Source organism: Nicotiana tabacum, chromosome 7, assembly GCF_000715075.1.
Source record: "Nicotiana tabacum cultivar K326 chromosome 7, ASM71507v2, whole genome shotgun sequence".
NCBI classification, from domain to species: domain Eukaryota; kingdom Viridiplantae; phylum Streptophyta; class Magnoliopsida; order Solanales; family Solanaceae; genus Nicotiana; species Nicotiana tabacum.
The window spans coordinates 3914720-3935533 of record NC_134086.1 but is presented as its reverse complement, the minus strand read 5'-3'; the positions used below and the strand labels follow the sequence as shown (position 1 = coordinate 3935533).

Here is a 20814-nt window from a genome sequence, read left to right as displayed (position 1 = left end):
AATATGGTAAGAAAATGAGGACAAACACCTAACACATAGTAAACAAGGCTATTTTTCATTTCAAAATAGATTTGAACAATTTGAAGCATATGAAAATATTTTTAATTTTCTATTTAGCGATAAAACTAAGATCGCTAGATGATGAAAATTTGAAAAAATATTGCCTCAATCTTGAATATTCTTAAAAGCATAATAACTAATTCGATAATGATGGTTTAGATTTATTTTCTGAATTAAAAGTATCAAGGAAAATAGTATATTAGAAGATGGAGTAGCAGTTTAATTGACTTTTCTAAATGTCTATATTGCTTATTGAATAATATTAATAACTCTTATTACCATTGCTTCAGCGGAAAGAAGTTGTCAAAATTAAAATTGATAAAGTCTTGCCTAACATCAACAATGTCTCAAGAAAGATTAAATGGATTAGCTATATTGGTAATTGAGAAATACTCATTAGGAGTTATTAATTGTAAGAAATTATTAGTTACTTTGTATCTAAGAAAAGTTAAAAAAGATAGACTTCAAATAAATAAATAATTTTCTTTTAAAAAGTTTAAGGCCCTCATAAAATTTAGCTTTAGACCATAAAATTAGTCGGGCCGCCACTACCCAAAAGTAAAACTTTTCGGGGTGAATCCCAATTAATCATATCCCAAACAAGTAACACACCATATGAGAAACAAAAATAAAAAATAAAAATTTAGCACTTCTTTGAGACTACACGATGTCAAAACAGGGTCAACTAAAATTTTATACTAATGACATATATTATCATTAGTTGACTTCATATTGTGTCCTCTCTTTGTTGCTACCATATGGGGGAGATTCCACAAAGTGTAGTGCCTTTTTAAAGTATCCTCCAACTCTATCTTAATGGTTTGAGTATGAGATCCCACTAGGAGTATAATAAATAAGCTTTTTGAGGATATTATCTAGCACTTAAATGTAGCCGATCGTCGACGGGAGTTATGGAGTGATAAATATTCCTTCATCATAATTAAAAATTTTGAATTTGAGACCTAAATATAAAATCGTTTTGTTAAGCCACGCTTGACCCCTAATATAAGACTTTTATGCAACTTTAAATTTAGTCGGGCACTACACGAATACCGGAGATTGGGGAAAAAACTAAAATAATATTGTGGATCGCTTGATCACTATTTTTCTTGTATTCATAGGAGAAATATTTCCTTTTAGCATCTTGTACGTGTAATATCCATGATAAGGTCTTGATAAGGCATATTAGAATGCACATGAAATTAAAATTTTCTAACTTTCAGGATGTCATTTGCATAATTCCGAGGTAGAAGAAAAAAAAAAGTGAAAACAATTACTCCCTCTGGTCCAAACTAAATGATTTTTTAGCTATTTTTACGCAGATTAAGAAATTCACATTTTAACATTAATTAGTAATGAAATTGACCATATTAACCTTTACTATCTCTTCACATAAACACTCCTAACACATACTCCAACACTATTTACTTCAAGGACAATGTAGGAAACAAATAATTAATTCATTCTTGAAATATGAAAAAATTACTTATTTTGGACCACAAAATAAAGACCAAAAAAATACTTATTTGGGACCGGAGGGAGTATGATTTTTGTAATGGTCGTAAAATTAAGTGAAAGAAGGAGAGTTTTAATTTATCGATAAAAGATAACTCAGTGCACGAAGTATCCCACATTCACGTAGGGTTCGAGGAAGGGCTGCATCCCAAAAAGTATAATGTAGGCAGCCTATATTCTGTAAATTCAAATAGGAGGTATTCTAAGAAAAAGGTACATTTTACACCTTCACTACAAGAAAAAAAAGATCGAATTGAAAAATTCATCACAATTTTGTGTAGTCCATTACTCAAATGGTCACTCAACTATCCCATATTATCTTTTAAAGTCTTTCGTTTGTAACAACAAAGTCATTGAACTATGTCTATTTCATTCAGAAGGTCACTCAACTAGATTTTTCAAAATCTTGGATTGCCAAATACCTATTTTACCCTCTAAACTATAAACATTCATCTTCTTTTTATTTTTTTAAAACTTTTTTATATTATGATTTTTCCCTTTTTAATTTATATTATGGACTTACCTATAGAATAAATAAATATTATTTATAAATTAAAAAATAAAAATATTTAAGTATATATAATGCTGGAATAACAAAATAATGAGCATAATAAAAAAATTAATTAGAATAATTTGTTAGTAATAATAATTTTAGTATTAACAATAAAAATTAAAAAAATATGTACACAATTTAGAATGAAAGGAAATAAAGGTTGTAAAATTTGTATATTCCATGCACGTAATATAAATATAATTATTTAAATAAAAGTATTTTTATAATATACATTATATATTCTTGAAAATTATGCTCAATTATATTATATATATTTCATGCACGACTTAACATAACATATTTTACCCTATACAGATAGTCCCCCTGCTTTCCGGTGACATAACTTTGTGTCGTTGAAAAGTTGGTAGAAACATAATAATATAATTGAGCATAATTTTCAAGAGTATATAATCTATATTATAAAAATACCTTTATTTAAATAATTATTCTTATATTACGTGAATGGAATATATCTTTTACAGCCTTTATTTTCTTTCATTCTGAATGGTGTAAATAAATTTTTGAATTTTTTTTGTTAATACTAAAATTATTATTAAGAACAACTTATTCTAATTAATATTTTTACTATGCTCATTATTTTGTTATTCCGGCATTATAGATGCTTAAATACTTTTTATTTTTTTTAATTTATAAATAATATTTATTTATTCTATATGTAAGTCCATAATATAAATTAAAAAGGAAAAAATCATAATATTGAAAAGTTAAAAATAAATAAAAACAAGATAAATGTTTATAATTTAGAGGGTAAAATTGGTATTTGACAATCTAAAATTTGAAAAATCTAGTTGAGTGACTTTTTGAGTGCAATAGGCATAGTTCAACAACAACAACCCAGCATAATCTCACTTAGTGGGGTCTGGGGAGGGTAGTGTGTACGCAGACCTTACCCCTACCCTGAGTTAGAGAGGCTGTTTCCAAATAGACCCCCGACATCCTTCCTTCCAAGAACTTCTCACCTTGCTCTTGGGAGACTCGAACTCACAACCTCTTGGTTAGAAGTGGAGGTTGCTTACCATCAGAGCAACCCCTCGCAATAGACATAGTGCAGTGACTTTGTTATTACAAACGAAAAAAAAGTGACTTTAAAAGATAATTTGAGATAGTTAAGTGACTATTTAAGTAATTGACTATAATTTTATCACAAATATGACTTTGTAACGAATTTATGACAAATTATTGACTGTCACAATTTTGAGCATCGCAAATATTCTGTCAAACTAGCTCGAAGAAAGAGACGAAAAGATAAAAAAGAACAAATGATTTTTTATTTATTTATAGATTCTACTTATTCAATTCCTCTATAAGTCTTGTAACTTCGTTCTTAATGTACCGAAGATATAAATAAGAGAGACACTAAACCACCTCTTCTACTAGCTTTAATAACCACTTAACTTATTAATCTTGATTTCCTAACTATTCTTTCTCTCAATATATGCATGATACATATATGATATTAAGCAGACTTTTATTTCCCTTTTGATAAAAAAAATATTAATCTCTCTTACTTGAGCAACTCTAAATGGGCCAGTGGATGGATCAGACAAGACTAGCTCAGGACTTTTGTATCTATACCCGATTTTAGGATCACAATTGAACCTATACTTACTTTACAAAAAAAAAATGGGAATTTTTACCTAGTTATACTATAATAGAAACATATTTACTACTTTTATTTAGGTTTCTTATTAATTACTTTATGTACCTATATTTACTAGTTTTATACAAAACCGTAAAAAGGAAAAAATAAAACATACCTTAAATACTAGATATCAGTTACACATAATCCCCCTACATTTAAGATACTCTTCCTTTGAAATTTTTCAAAGGATTACAAAATATCATCTGTCTTTGTACTTACCCACCACAAGAAACCCACTAATACTCAAAACCATCACCTCTCTTTCGTACAAATCAACCAATCTCTCTCTGTCTCTCTGTCTCTCTCTCTCTCTCATACAAATCAAACTATTATCTCTCTAAAATTTTAGCATCATATATTTCTCTGAATCAATTCCACCACCAACTATTAAAAAGCTTTAACTATTGATAAATCCATCAACATTATCTCTGAAATTGTAGGTGGAGAGGTCTGCCATTGACATACAATTAAAAAGTTTCGAAACTTTGAATTAGATATTCAGATTTTACGAATTTGTGTTTTTTTTTTTGGATTGGGTGTTATTGAAAAAGATTGAAAATATCCACTAGAGTTTATATCACAATTTTAAGGAGATTCGTTAAGTTTAAAGTTGGTTTTAAGTTAAATTTTTTATTGAAACTCGAGGAAGGAGAAGTTTCGGAATTGTATTACGATTGTATGATAAATGTATCATATTTGTATCTGAGTTGTATTTGATACATCAATACCTAAGACAATCCTGATACAATACTAATACTATTAAAATTCAATAGTGTGTCATAATTTAAGTTTAGAGTTGGTTCTATGTGAATGTTTTAAATTGAAACTTGAAAAAGATGAAGATCAATTGTACATTATTGTATCGCAATTTATACCTAAAATAATATATGATACAATGCTAATACAAATATAATACGATATTATATTAGTTTAAGTTTAGAATCGGTTTTAAGTTGTATCAGAATTGTGTAAGAATACTTTCGGGATTGTATCAAATTTGTATCTGAATAATGAGTAGTTGTGAGTTCATAACGAATTTCACAGTTTATATCACAAATATATGATAATTACATATATTAATTTATTAGTATTGTATCAGGTATTAGTTTGGATATTAATGTACTATCTACAAGCTAGATACAATTGTGATACAAGTATGATACAATTATGTTTGACGCATTGATATATCTGATACAATTCAAATACAATTATGATACAGTTATCATACAATCACTGAATATTTTTTCATTTTTAGTATTGTTTGGTCTCCCAACAAAAGAACGATGCAATTGATGATTTAATAATATAAAGCTGTCACCAATGGTGGAAGATAGAAGATTGAGATTCTGGGTGTAGATTAAAGAATTTTGATGTAAAAAAAAGGAGAGAGAAAAGGAAAGGGGGAAAAAAAGGAAAGGATATAATTGATTCTCTTAGTTGAAGACACTAATAATGAGATGAGAGCCTTTTAAAGAGAAATCTACACAATTTGTAAAAAAAAAACCTAGATATTTATTAAAAACAACAAAACATAGAGAATATTGATAAATAAGTTTCTAATATAGTATAGCTAGGTAAAAATCCCAAAATTTTTGTAAGCTATCCACCTTACGATCAACTTCGGACTTATCGGATCTGAAGTTAAAAAAATTAGCCTGAAGTGAAAAAACTGCACTCAGATGCACTTAAGGCCAAAAGGTCTAAAATGCAGCAAACATTTTCCTACACTTAAGGCCAATAAGTCTGAAGTGAAAAATTGTACTTTATATGCATTTAAAGCCAAAAGGTCTGAAGTGCAACAAATGTTTTCTTATACTTAAGGCCAATAAGTCTGAAGTGAAAAATTACATTTCAGATGCACATACAAACAAACGTTTTCCTACACTTAAGGCCAATAAGTATGAAGTGAAAAATTACACTTCAGATGCACTTAAGGCCAAAAGGTCTAAAGTGCAACCAACATTTTCATGCACTTAAAGCCAAATAGGCTTGAAGTGCAAATTGTCCATAAACAGAAATTTGTTCTTCGAATTTTAACAATCCAATATACGAGTTAATACGTAAATCTATTCCAAATGAGCACAAATTTGAAACATAACCTCCAAATATCATCAAGAACAAACCTCAATCATCAAATTGTCAAAACAACAATAAATCTAATGAATTCATTTTGCAATTAAAAAGAAGAAAAAGAAGAACCTCTAAGCAATAGTAAAAATAAAGCGCTACAACAACTTACTACTACAAAACATCATAAACTATCTTAAAATATGTTCACAAGCATCATCTAAAATCACTGTTACCCGAAGAAGAAAAAGAAGAAGAAGAAAAAGAAAGAAGAGAAAAAGGCCTGATATTATTTAAACCATGGGTACAAATTAAAAAAAATTTAAAAATGAATACAAGTTAAATGGTACGCGACCAAATAATGTGCACGAAACTCTCACAAAATTAGAACAATCCTAACTAATAAACTGAAGACTGGACTTAAATTAAAGCCCAATGAAGTCATCAATCCATGGACTTATGTAGCCAAATTAGCAGGCTAGCCATTTTCAAGCCTGTAATTTGTAACATTTTTAGTCATTGATTATTTAAATATTGTTTTGAGTTTTGATTGGTCCAATAACTACATGTCTACATTAACTTTAGTAAATTTTTTTGAGGCTAAGTTTTTAGTGGGTCCATCTCTCATTATGATTGCGGCTGACAATTCCATTTCCATAACTAACCTTTTTGTATATAACTTGCCCGTTAATTTATATTTTTGAGCATATAAATTTTTCATTTTTAACTCATTCAACCAATTACTCCTATATATTATAACAAAATTAGTAGCCGTTTGGACATAAGAATTGTAAAATTCGAAAAAATGGTAAAAATATTTTTCAAGTGAAAATGACATTTGAAATTTAGAATTTTGTTTGGACATAAATTTCAGTTTGGGTTGTTTTTGAAGGTTTGTGAGTGATTTGAGGAAAAATTTTGAAAATCAGTTTTTTGCAGTTTTTTAAATTTTCGAAATTTTTCAAAATGCATCTTCAAGTGAAAATTTGAAAATTTATGAACAAATGCACATTTCGAAAAAAATAATTTTTTTTGGAAAAATCTTCCATCAAATTTTATGTCCAAACGGGCACTTACTCCCAGCCATTGTTAGCCTTCATTCGTCCAGCTTGAATAATAATAATAATTTGCAAAAAGATATATTTTATCTAATGGCCATATTTTTTGTTTAATTTTCTACTACGAAGTTAAATTTTATTTGAAGGTCTTTGTATTTATTTAAATTTTTCTCAAAACGTTTTAAAGGTGTGAAGAATAAAGAAGGGAGAAAGTAAATAAAGAAACCAATGTTTACTTTACAATTACTAACGTGTATTTATTAACCAAGCCTTCTTTCTAAATAACTCAAACGTAAATGAGATAAATGAAGTACACGAAGGGTATTAAGAGTCCATTACTTGTAACTACGCTCAAGTAAGCAAAGAAATAAGAATGATCCTTGCATATTTGCAAGGTTAATTTTTTTTAAAATATCCATCGAGCGTCGAATTGAAATAATAAAACTTATTTAAATTATTATAATTAAATTATAGATATATAAAACAAAGAAAGATAGAACTACGAATGAGTTTGGGGGGTCACAATATTCATTCAAGCATTTGTTTTCACAAATTTTTAGAAAAAATTATTAAAAAAATTAAAATTGGAGGTCCTTTAAAGAGCTTTGTGTTTATTTTCTCACTTTTGTGCATCTTATTTGTTCTTAATTTTACCTTAATATTCTAACAAGTTGACAATTTAGAAATACATATTTGTTTCATGATTACTTTTATTGCTCTAAGACTAAAAAGAAAAAACTTTGACCTCTGTTAGTTAAATTTGAAATACACAAGTAATTATAATAAATCAAAATTAATGAGTGGGAGATAAATAAATTTTGACAGAATTTATATTGTTGGGCCCGTACGTAAGCACGGGCAAAGATAATCTAGTACATAGATAGAGGTAACTAATAGAGCTTTGTCAAAAGCAATACGTGACGCAATATGAAGTGCGATCTATAAAACGTAATTACTATAAAACGCAATTGATGAGTACGAGTTACAATCGCAATCGCAATCGCAATCGCAATCATTTACCAATTTACAGTAATGCCCCTCTGTATCACCGTTGGGTACTGAATAAAATTCGTTTCCTTTGATTAACATTAAAACCGTAAACGTCAAAAACGTGCCAACGTCAATCCCTTCTTCCTTCCCCCTCAAAAAATTTTCATCAATGCAGAAATAGGCGAAGAACAAATATATCACCAGATATATTATTAGGAACAAAAAATAAATAAAGGAAGGAAAAAAAGGGGGGAAATTAAATTATGGCATTTTCTTCATTGCATTTTGATTATGGACAAGTGAGCCTTTTTATTCTGATTTTATCATCATCAATAATATCAGCATATGCTGCCCCTACTACCAATGTTCATAGCTCCTGCAGCAATGATATCAATACGGTAAATTATTTCCAACCCCCTTTTGCATATATTTTCTTTTCAGGCAAAAAGAATTGTGGGTTTTGTTTTTGGGTGGTAATTGTGTTGAAAATGTCTTGTCTTTGTATTCTTTTCTATGGGTTTTGTAGATTTTTTATTTGATATCATAATTTTGTGGTTTTCATTAATAAAAATGGATGCTGAGCCTAACAACACCAAAAAGTTAGCTCATGATGAGTATTGGCAAGAACATATTAGGATAACTCAACCTTCATTTTGTTTATCTTGGGTTGTAATTATTTCTGAGCCAAGGGTCTATTGGAAACAAACTCTCTATCCTCACAAGGTAGGGCTAAGGTTTGCGTACACACTAGTTGTTGTTGTTGGGTAGTAATTATGTGAAAAATTATGATGGGGTTATGAATTTTGTTTTGTTCTTTTGAGGGGTTTTTAAAGTTAAGAACATTTTTTTTGGCTGTTGTATTGAGATGATTTGGAATGGGTGAGGAGGCTTTGCCTTTGGGTTCATGAATTTGGAGGTATTTGATTCTACAACAACAACAACATACCCGGTATAATCTTACAAGTGACATTTGATTAAAAAGGCAGCCCGGTGCATTAAGCTCCTGCGATGCACGGGGTTCGGGGCAGTGGCGTACGCAGAACTTCTTACAAGCGGTGTCGCATTAAAATAAATAAACACATAAATAAATTGTTATAAGATCATATAAACAAAAAGTATTTTAAATGCCCTAATGTAATTGTCATTAACGTTCAATAAGAAAAAAAAAAGGAGGGGGTGGGGTGGGGGAGATTGTTGATATATTGAGTATTTTGCAATAGAAGGGGAAAAAAAGAATATATTGAGTATTTTGCTATAGATATATCGAGTTGGAGAGATTGTTGATATATTGAGTGGAGCGTGAGAGATTGTTGATATATTGAGTATCTTGCTATAGAAGGGGGAAAAAAGAATATATTGAGTATTTTGCTATAGAAGCGGAAAAAAAGAATATATTGAGTATTTTGTTATAGAAGGGGAAAAAAAGAAGCCCAGTTTACTATCTGGGAGGATCGAACCTGCCACCACCCCAATAAAATGTAGTGTCCTTTCCACTGCACCAGAGCAATGTGTTCTGTAAGTGGTGTCATCCATTTGTATTTATAAGGTTTTTAATGTTCACATATCATTTTTATACATATAATTTGTTAAATTTTTCGACGAAGCGGTGTCACGTGACACCGCTTCACCCTTGGTAAATCCGCCCCTGGTTCGGGGAAGGGCCGAACCACAAGAATCTATTATACGCAGCCTTACCTTGCATTTTTGTAAGAGGCTGTTTCCACAGCTCGAACCCGTGACCTTCCCCGAACTCAGAGACAATGGGCCCGTCCCTCTTTCTCCACTTAAATACCAAGCTTAGTTCTTATGGTGCAATGCTCGGACCTATGAGCCTGTGACCTAAGTCACAAGTGTTTCAACTTTTGACACTTGAGCTATGCCTTGGGGCTTAAATAAATAATGTAATAATTCTGAGGTTCTGGTGTTTGTTTTGGGATGTTACTGTATAAAGATTTATTCAGGAATTAAGAAAACTGCAATCTGATCTTATCTCAAAGAGATGGAATTTAACAACATAGATAAGATTGGTTTGGTCCATTTTTTAGTTGGTCTAGAAGTATTCTCTGTTTTAGTTCTGTTCAGCACATATGGGAACTTACTGACGTTATTGTATTTAATTCTTTTTCTTCCTTTTTTTCAAAGATTCTGGTGAAGTTGTGGGTTAATGGTGCTGAGAAAGATTCAATAGTTGGCTTGAGTGCAGCATTTGGATCTGTATTACCCACTGATGCTAAACATGCCCCCAGATTGCCTGCTGTTTATACTCAACCGTCAAATAGCTGTTCTGCTTCCTCCACCAAGGTATTTACCCCACATTCCTTACACACCTTTACTTTTAGGTGGATACCCGAAACATAGTCCAAGGTGCTGCTTAAAGGGCAGCCTGGTGCACTAAGCTCCCGCTATGATCGGGAACTTAATGCCCAATTTTGATAGTCCAAGGTGCTGCTTGCTTAAATAATAGTCGTAGTTCTTTCACTGCCCAATTTTGTTCCTTTGATCTTTGTTGATGATCTTGCACCCGTCATTTGTTGATTTGAGAATATTGGAGAATGATAAAAGTCCTACCTCAAGAGCAACAAATTGCCTAAAGAAACTTTTTCTTTTACATGCAATACATAAACTTAGGTGACAACATCTATAGGTTAAGCATGCATTTAAGCATCAGGTAGTTAACTAAATTCAAGCTTCTAGAGTCTGCATAAAACAACTTATTTCAGCATATGAAAAACTTAAAGAGTAAGCTTCAAGTGTGAAAATCGAAAAGGTACTCTTTACTAAAAGTAATCATATATTGGGCCAATTGCAAAAATTTTCCTTACTAACAATTTGTGAGTCTACTAAAGTTGCAATTGTCTTCGCTTTTTCTTTCGTTGAGTTTGTGTTGGTTTTAGAGATACATATACTAGTGGTGTTTGTGGATGAAAAGTACCCATTTGGTGTTTAGAGCTTAGATTTTAAGATTTGAAGAAGCCCTCAAACTAGTATGACTATCCACTAATTGAGTTCAAATATTGCTTTTGAAAGGATAAGATTAAATTTTTAGATCCTATAAACAAGAACTTTCCTATCATGAAAACAACGATGGATATAGACTCGTAGATTATCCAGAAACTGAATCACATACTAGTGTGGAAGAGTTTCAGTTATAAAATAACCTGAAAGGGTTACCACTAAGATCTGTCAGAAATTAAGTATAACTAAGTTGGCTCATTTATAATCTATAATGTTTGTTACAAACTGTTTTTACTTTGAAATACCAAAGAAGTCTAAGTTTTCATTTCAGTTTGGCTGTTGGAAAAAATAATTTGGTATTGCCCTACGAAAACGAAAAATAGTTGTATTGTTAGTTTTACACTAAATAATGCAGAGATATCAATTGTTCTAGTTATCAGGCTCTATTGCACTAGCTCGTCGCGGTGAATGTGATTTTCTAATCAAGGCTACGGTTGCCCAAGCAGGAGGTGCATCAGGTGTTGTGCTAATAAATACTGAAGGAGGTTGTAACCCTGACTCACTTTGTCATCTTAGGTCTCAAGATCTATTTAGTTATGTTCCTGTCATCTCTTTCTGAATGACACTGCTTCCTGCATTTATTTAGGTGCTCTGGAGATTGCTTGTCCTAACAATTCTACCATATCTAATGTAACCGTTCCTGTCGTTTCAATTTCAAATGATGGGGGAGATATTATTGATAAATACATAGCTGCAGGAAAGAAAGGTAAATCCCTGGCCTCATCTATATTGCTCAAATGTTTTGTGAAGTATTAGCTTTTCTTTGGATTCTAAATTTTGTTGTTAAGAGGTTGAGTAGCTTATGATGCAATACACGTTTCTCATATTACCTATTATTCAGTTTTTGTGGCAAATATGAAAATATAATCCCATTTCTTTCTGGTTAACTTTTGGTGCAACCAAGAGATCCTTGTTGCATAGATTATTGGTGTATTCCGTAGGAAATCATATGAAAGTTATGTGTATTATAGAAAGCTTTTAGATGGTAGTCAATTAATTGCTGTGTACGGGTGATGTACATTCATCGGAAAAGGCATGTCATAGGGTAATACTTTGAAAAAGCAGTTACGCGATGAGTTTGAGATGAAGGTTTATGGGTTAGAGGTCAATAGGCCTATATCAAGAAGTTTTTTCAGCGTTTCAACATGAACAACGCACAACCTATAACCATACAATGCTGCACGTTTCATGTATCTCCAGACAAGCCAGTTAACAGATGAAGAGATGCGTATCATGTATAAGATGGTTTACACTCATCTTGACATTTCACATCTGTTAATGTATTGAGTAGATTCAGGGCATGTTCCAGGAAAGAACAATTACCACCAGGGAAATGGATGTGATGTCTATAAACACCAAAAAGCTAGCTCGAAAGGGATGTCTATAACTCATACATTTAACTGATGTGAAATTTCCAACATGCCCTCCCCCAGAAGCCCAAGGTTGACATCTGGAGTGGGGATTGGGGTGTAACATAATATGGTTGGCCTGACATTGGGGATGGGTCCAACTTTAATAGCATGTTAAAAAGGACATTGGGCCTAATTCCAACACTCAAAAGCTCTCTCAAGTTGTATGAATTGTCCAAGACTATGTAAGGATACTACAACTTATACAATCTGTATTGGATGCTAACAGCTACAACAGAGATTGAGTATACATAAAAAAAAGAGGTTGAGTGTATGACTCTCAAAGGTTACACTGGCTTGATTCTTGCTAAAAAAATGGGTTGCACTGGCTTGATGCGTTTAATAACTTACCATTAAGGAATGAATGCTAAGCTGTGTTGCTAGAATAAATGGCTTTTTATTTGCAAACTTTGTCATAGGGACTCTGTAATTGGTGCAAAATTATTTATTATTTCTTTTTTGTTTTACTTCAGTTGGAATACTTATGATATGTGTGTTTCTTTTTCTTAATCCAGTGGAGCTGCTGTTATATTCGCCAGATCGCCCTATTGTGGACTACTCAGTGTCGTTCATATGGTTGATGGCTGTTGGAACAATTATTTGTGCAGCTCTTTGGAAAAGATTTACTCAATCTAAGGAAAGTGATGACTGTGAACTATCAACCCCCCTCCCCAAAAACCCAATACACACACACAAAAAAAAAAAAGAGAAGCTCTCTGAAACATCTTCACATTTGACATGCTAAGCTTCTAATATTCTATTAAATTCAGTTAGCAGCAATCCCATCTTTGCTTTTGTCTATGGTTACTTTGATAAAATTGTCATCACTGATCTTGCAGTTGATCTAGTTATTTTAGATTACCCTGGCTGTTGGATTTTGGGTTACACAATTAGGTTATAGTTGTTGGTCTTTAAAAATTTAAGTATGTTGACCAAGGTTGATATGTTCTGTATAATTTTTTTGCTACTCTGCCATTTTCTTTTCCATTCTTGATACATGCTCTGTGGATACTTTTGTTTCTGATCGTTGTTTTTTCAAATATAGTTTGGAGAACTCGTTTGTGCTAATATACAAATTATTTAGTATTGGAATGAAATATGCCTGAATAGAGTGGAACGGAACCGAAGATTCATATATAACCTCAGTTGATTTGAGACTAAAATATACTTGAACAATTGATTGGTCTATGTTTGTGTCTAAGTGTGTTTGCTCACGCGCACACACACACACATGCATCTATGACTGAATTTGATGTATGCTCTATTTTTGTGTGTTATGAGCATACTGTAAACATGTCTCCTTTAGTTTTCCTACTTCTAGTTTGTGTGTCAAATTTGGATAACACCCAATGATGCCTTGTCTGTAATGGCGTAAAAAAATGATATGTTTTCGTTGCAGGATGACGATGTAGTAGCCAAGGAGGATGATGATGAAATTCTGCACATTACTGCATGGACTGCTATTGGGTTTGTCATCTCAGCATCCACATTTCTGGTGCTACTTTACTTTTTCATGTCGACATGGTTTGTCTGGCTGCTGATAATACTTTTCTGTATCGGTGGAATTGAGGTATTCAAGTTCGTTCTTTCTCCATCTTGACTTTTCTCTAAATCAATACAATTTGGTCTGATAAAACCATCTCATTTCATGGCACTATTTTTTTTTCCTGTAATGTTTTAAACCATTTCGTTCTTTTTTCCTGAGCCGAGGGTGCCGAGGGTCTACTGGAAACAAACTCTCTCTCTCCCTTCCTATAAGTAGGGGTAAGGTCTGCGTTCACACTACTCTCCCCAGACCCACTTGTGGGATTACACTGGGTTTGTTGTTGTTGTTGTTGAATTAGTTGATAGTCTGGGGCCATGCATTTAGTATCTAACAGATGAGCAAGATAATGATATCATGTATCTGTTCGTATGTTACAGAAGAAAACGGAAGATAAACTTGAAGTTCTAAAGATTTTTATAAGAATGTGTTTTTCAATGCCTAATAATTTATACTATGATAGATTCATAAATTATTATGTTACTGAACTAAAATATTCCTCCTTGCAATATTTTCAATGCGTATAGCAGTTTTTCCTGTTAATCTAGTTCTCTACGTACAAACTAATCAGGGAAATGATATGACTTTGTGCTGCAGTAGTAACTGTTTCATAGCTGGTCAAATCGAGCACTCAAGTGTACAAATATTTGTCATGCTCCCACTCCCCTGCCTTAGACCCTTGATAAAAATATTCAAAGAAATTTCTGCGACTGGGAGTGCTAGTCCTGTACGATGTGTACAATCACATGCCGTAAGGATTAACAAAAGTAAATGGCAAAATAACACCTAAAGTTGGCCCCAGATATCTATCTCACACTCCAACTTACCAGGTAACCATCTAGACACTTTGTGTTGGTTTAAGTGAGCCTCGTATACCCCTCATGCTGAGATGGCAAAACAAGTGTGTTTCACTTGTTTTTAAGCGTGCGAAACCTTAAGAAAATATATTTTTCCTTTTCTTTTCTCAACCAACTCAATCTGTGAATACCATTAGAGGAAGAAGGTCAAGCCCCACGCTAGAATCGCCACCAAAACCAACACTTCCATCGCTACTGCCATTACTGGCGGCGCCGATACCAGCTTCTTCTATCTCTATTTTTCTCCACCAAAAGAACACCACTGTAAACCACCAGACCACTAGTATTCACCACCCTCTTATTGCATCCTTTACAACACCATCCTACACTCCATACAATTATTAATTTCCAGAACAACCACCATTGTTTACTATCACCCCATTGACGAAGGTGAAGAAGAAGAAAAGGGGGAACGGGGATCGGGGGAGGGGTCCTCGATGGAGAGCTTAATTTCCGGTGAAGATGGATAGGTTGGCCACCAAAACTCAATTTCTTTTAGCTAATTTAAGAGAAGCGATTACAAAATTTAGATTGAAATTGGCCACCAAAACCCAATTTCTTGATATTCTTTTTGAGTTTAAAAAATCCACCTTAATTTTAGAGAAGAAATTACCACAAAATCATAGGCAATTACGGGTTCAATAATGAAAAGAGGAAGAAGAGGGGTAAATGAGCTCGTTGATCTGGATGAACAAAAAACGAATTTTAAGATTGAAGAGCTCTATACTGATTTTGTTTGGCTGAAGAAGAAAGAGATTGGCTTTTTTGGGGTGGGGTGGGGGGTGGGTGGGTGGGTACTGCAAAGTCAAGAGAGTGCTGGGCCTGATGAGGTGTATTTAGGCTTAATTTTCTGGTTGCATCACAGACCTTAAGTTATCTATTCTTTCCACTTTAGATCTTAGGAACAGTAAATTTAGTCAACATTTTGTGTGATACAAGCATTTTTCCATGATAATTGTGCCTGCCATAATCTTCTGAAAGGTTAACATTTCCATCTGCTTATAGATGTAATTATAATATGTGAACTTACAGATCCATATGCTTTAGTTAGCTTTCACTTTTTCTGAGTTGACGTGCTCAAGTCCATATCTGTGGTCTTGGTAGGTCAGGTTATCTATTTTCTGACTACTCATGCACTTTCAAATTATTAGCATGCATTTGATTTTGATGCTTGATTTGTGCAACATATGCAATTATATCATGATCATATGCACATTCTACATTTTTGGCTGAACAAAACTTAGTCTTGTTTGCGCTTGGTCAACATTTTTTCTGCTTGTTGAACTTTTATTCTTTAATTGTTTCCTTCTCAGGGACTGCATAACTGCATAGTGTCGCTCATACTAAGGTATGATCTATGGACCCATGATGTCTGTGTCATATTTATGTATAGAATTTCTGATTAGATCTTTAAATATGCTTCCTACAATCTTTTAAGCAGCAAATGTCGATGTTGTGGAAAGAAAACACTGAATTTGCCACTTCTTGGGGAGGTCACTATTCTGTCTCTAGTTGTCCTACTACTTTGTGTGGCGTTCGCCATCTTCTGGGCAGTAAACAGGAAAGAATCATACTCTTGGATTGGTCAAGACATTCTTGTAAGCTAATCTATAGTTTCTTCCTAAACCATTTCATGTTGTCCTTTGTGTGATAGACCTTTGCAGTTGGATATTTATTTGTGTTATTAGTTGAATGATCTCTTTAAATCTGCTATATGATTTCTAGGTAATACAGTTTATGCATCCTTATCACCAAGTCTCACTCTTCTAGATATTTACACCAGCTGAAAACTGTTTAAAATAAAAGAGAACTTTATTTTCGCCAGGGAATTGCTTTGATGATCACTGTTCTGCAGTTGGCTCAGTTGCCTAATATAAAGGTGTGTGATAGCTTCTATAAACTCACTCGTGAAAACAGTTGATTTCTTGTTTTGCTTTACCTATGTTTACTAATATACTTCTCATTTATGTCATTCCTTTCTCTTTTTAGGTCGCTACAGTGCTTCTGTGTTGCGCATTTGTCTATGACATCTTCTGGGTTTTCCTATCTCCCACTATATTCCATGATAGTGTTATGATTTCAGTAAGTTTTCTCTTTAGTTACAATTTCAGTCCGTACCATTGATGCATATAACTTATCTGGCTCGCAAACCTTTTTGGGGAATGTCTTGAGTGATATATTGGTTTGGAAGTGTTCAAATCATATCATGAGTTGGTTTGACATAAGATTCGGATGAGAAAATGAAGAAAAATTAAATTAATCTAAAATTTTATTATTCTTAGTTTTGAGAAATAGTATATTTTAGAATATAAAATTAATCCATAATTCGTCATTGCTTAGCATATGTAACATGCATGCGTGCAAAGTAGCAGTATACATTTAACTTCTTTCGAGGCTCTTTGAATATTTAACTAATTGACGTGGATTGTGGAAAATTCACAAAATGAAACAAAAGTTTTTAATTGATTTGCACAGAACTAGGTAATTCTTTTTATTAAGCTGATCCAGATTGTTTAAAACATATTAGATGCACTTGTGTGATTTTAAAATGCGCACACATGTACGTTTTATCTTTTAATGGTTTGAATGTTGCTTTTATTTTCTTTTTGGTATATGTTAATCGCACTTTATTTTGATTGGTTACTTGGTGCCTTATTTATTAAGCTGGATTGAATGGCGTGGTTATATCGAAACACGGTTTTGTCATGCACTTCATACCAGAAAATAGTTTAGCTCTTCAGTCTCTGTCATTAAGTTTTCGTGTTGGCGGATTTGCCCCCTGTTGTAGGTTGCTAAAGGTAAGAAAGCTGGTGGAGAATCAATCCCGATGCTTCTGAGAGTTCCTAAAGTAACAGATCCTTATAGTGGCTTTGATATGCTTGGCTTTGGGGATATTCTCTTCCCTGGTCTGCTAATTTGCTTTACATACAGGTATTTGTGCTCTTCAGACATCTTGCAACAATAATTGTTACTCTCTTTCAGAAAAAGTAAAGATAAGCGCATCACCTCGATTAAATAGGTCTTCTCTACCTTTGTTCTTAAAGGGTATTCTCATTTTAGGCATCTATAAGGAGAATATATATTAATTTAGTCATGAATGTTTTGATATAATGACGATCTGGGTTTTGATGGAAATTCTTATTTGTTATGAAACATCTCTAAGTATTGCAGTTAGAAGTATTACAAATGGTTTCGGTGACAATGGTTAAAATTTGGGAAAACTAAAATTGGATAAACGGTTGGGGAATGCAGCTGAGGATGTTTTCAAGTCAATGGTTATTGTTGACCAAATAAATTGCAATGGCTTAGCAGCTCTGCTTTTCAAACTTCACTCGCTTTTTCTTACAGAATGATGGCGATTTAGTTTTGACTTCTTAATCTCTTTCTTAATCTTTTTTTGCAGATTTGACGAAGCTAGAAAGAAGGGAGTACTAAATGGATACTTCCTTTGGCTGATGATTGGTTACGGGACCGGTGGGTACTTCTCTTTTCTTTCTTCCTTCTTCTTTTTTATTTTATTTTATTTTTTTGTTTTTTCTGGCTGCTATCGAAAACAGCCTCTCTGCCTTCCCAAGGTAGGGGTAAGGTCTGCGTACACACTACCCTCCCCAGACCTCATTTGTGGGAATTCACTGGATTTATTGTTGTTTTTCCTGGCCCTTTCTACTTTTACATGCTCTTATTTTGTTAATCCAGATCCGCTTGTTTTAATGCATTACTGCTGCTCTTAGTTGCTCGAGACCATAAAAACCTTGAAAAGATCAAAGACCCACATGACTATACAAAAAATTGCTGCAAAACATTAAACAGAATGGCTTTTCATTTGTGCACAAATGGCAACTAAGACTTAAAAGCACATGTTCTGATAAAAATGAAATCCATATATTGGATAGAGTTACTCGGTATCTGTGCTGGGGGAGGTAGCAGTTAGCCTATGGAATTAGTCAAGGTGCATGCTGGCCCGGACACCACAGTTATCCACAAAACTTGAAATCAACTAACCGAAACTCAGAAAAAGAAGTCTCTCTTTACTGAGTACGGCTCCCATAATGCAGATTGCTTTGAGATTCTCACTCCGACGTACAATTCTTTCATTCAATGCCTCTAATGGCTCCAACTATTGTAATACAACAATGTTTCTTCTGCTTATAAGTCTGCACATAAGTTGTTTTGTGTGTCGTGTATGTTAATTCCATTTTTTTTCCAGGTAAATCAATATTGATGATTTATCATTCTTTCTCTATTTCCTTCTTTCCATTTCACTTTTTGATTCTTGTAATTTCTTCCTCCTTTTTCTTATTTTTCTACTGCTACATTTCATTCATTCCTTGCCTTAATCCATGCAGGTCTTTGCTTGACTTACTTGGGCTTGTATTTAATGAAGGGACATGGTCAACCCGCTCTCCTATATCTCGTGCCATGCACACTAGGTATGACAATCTAATGTCCACTTAGTTAAAGTTGATGTTTAGTTTTTCATCGTTTTAAAACCTTTATTGTCTAGGAACTTGTTTGGTACTGGGTTTGGTGAGACGCGAACTGAAAGACCTTTGGAACAATAGCGATGTATCAAAACAAATGGCTGAAGAACGTCTGGGAAGCACACGTCTTGGAAGCGCTTGATATTGGTTTCGAAAGTTTATTGCATGGGCAAGAAGAATATAAAGGTGACAAACACAAGCCATTTGGTAAAAGCTGTTAATATATATAGAGAGAATTGAAGTTTTCCAAGAGGAATACCTTTTTTTCTTGCCTTTTTATGTATAATCATTCATCCCTTTTATTGTTTAACATCCAATTTCAGTACAGCTTTACCTTGATTGTTATGTAACATCACAATAATCACAAAACAGGGAGAATGTTGTAACTCATTCAATTACTTCCAATAGTAAAAATTCCCATTTTCTTGTATTTAAGATTGAGATAGTAGAGAAGATCCATTTTCTTTTACTATTAGATGTTTCCCTTTCATCTGCAAATCGCTGTTTTGGTTATACTGTACAACTTTTTGCACTTATGTCACTAAGAAGGCTATTGTGTGAATTCCTAAATGTTTATAGGGAAGCTCCTCCAAAAATGTAAGAATAGCATTGAGTTGTCACTCTAAGGTGCTAAAGTTTCAAATATTGTAAGGAATAATTGTGTTTTGGCGGAAGCGGAGTCTTGGAGCAACGATAAAGTTGTCTCGACCTATAAGTCAAGAGTTCTAGCCATAGAAGTAGCTACTAATATTTGTAGTAACTAGTAGGGTAGGTTGTCTACATCACACCCTTGAGGTGTGGATCTTTCCCGAACATTGCGAACCTTGTGATCGGGTTGCCCTTTAATTGTGTTTTGGCTAAGCAAAAGAAAGTGAATAGCACGGGCTAGCTAGTTTTGGGATTGGTAATTGAAAAATAACCGGCGTTTGCAAAGTCATTGAAAAATAGTCATTATTTTGCTGAAATACGGAAAGTTCCAGCATAATATGTTGTATTATGGAGCTCTTGCGTATGAACTTCCAGTATATTATATTGGAACTCCAACACATTATGTTGAAATCTCATATGTAAAAATTTCGAACTCCAACATATTATCCTGGAATATTTCTGCAATTTTAAGGGTGTTTTTGTTCAAACTTTATCTTTACATGAAAAAGTGACTGAATTTCGATTATTTTTTAAACTATGACTATTTTTCAATTATTAGTTGTAAATCTGGCTATTTCTGATTTCCCTAAAAAAAAAAAACCTCAAAAACCCTCCTTAGCTTGAGCATCTTTTGTTAACATGTTAAAATATGCCCCCTAATTGAGTCCAACTCATAAGTTTTTTTAAACGACAATTGTCACACCTCCTTTTTGCGCGCCTACCCCGAAGGATAAATGCGTGAGGGAGTTTTTTCAATTTAAGTGATAATATTCGAAATGAGATTATTTATTTAATTCAGAGTCGCCACTTGGGAAAAGTTTGACTTTTGGTGTCCCAAGTCACCGGTTTATCTTGAATCCCAATTCGAGGAAAATATTCGACTTTCCAAATGAAGTCTGCGAACCAGAAATTCTAAGTAAGGAATTCTGTTGACCCGAGGGAAGGTGTTAGGCAC

At 33.1% G+C, this 20814-nt stretch overlaps 1 protein-coding gene across 1 annotated transcript; it reads left to right on the top strand.

Annotated features, from left to right (window-relative positions):
• Positions 1-8006: 8006 nt before the first annotated feature.
• On the top strand, positions 8007-19639 carry LOC107779099 (signal peptide peptidase-like 5). The gene is made up of 14 exons (XM_075256901.1): positions 8007-8304; positions 10049-10207; positions 11295-11406; positions 11508-11627; positions 12846-12969; positions 13732-13900; positions 16044-16078; positions 16172-16328; positions 16556-16609; positions 16720-16812; positions 17519-17661; positions 18134-18204; positions 19077-19160; positions 19235-19639. Exons 1-14 carry the CDS (start codon positions 8170-8172, stop codon positions 19351-19353), a joined length of 1575 nt encoding a protein of 524 aa, XP_075113002.1. The 5' UTR covers positions 8007-8169; the 3' UTR covers positions 19354-19639.
• Positions 19640-20814: the final 1175 nt, after the last annotated feature.

What these genes read in the sequence shown, in the direction of transcription:
- LOC107779099 (XM_075256901.1), top strand. Translation starts at nt 8,170, where the DNA reads ATGGCATTTTCTTCATTGCATTTTGATTATGGACAAGTGAGCCTTTTT. An exon ending in GGATTGGTCAAGACATTCTT is followed by an intron (nt 16,329 to 16,555) that starts GTAAGCTAATCT and finishes TATTTTCGCCAG; the next exon opens with GGAATTGCTTTGATGATCAC. An exon ending in ATGATAGTGTTATGATTTCA is followed by an intron (nt 16,813 to 17,518) that starts GTAAGTTTTCTC and finishes CCCCTGTTGTAG; the next exon opens with GTTGCTAAAGGTAAGAAAGC.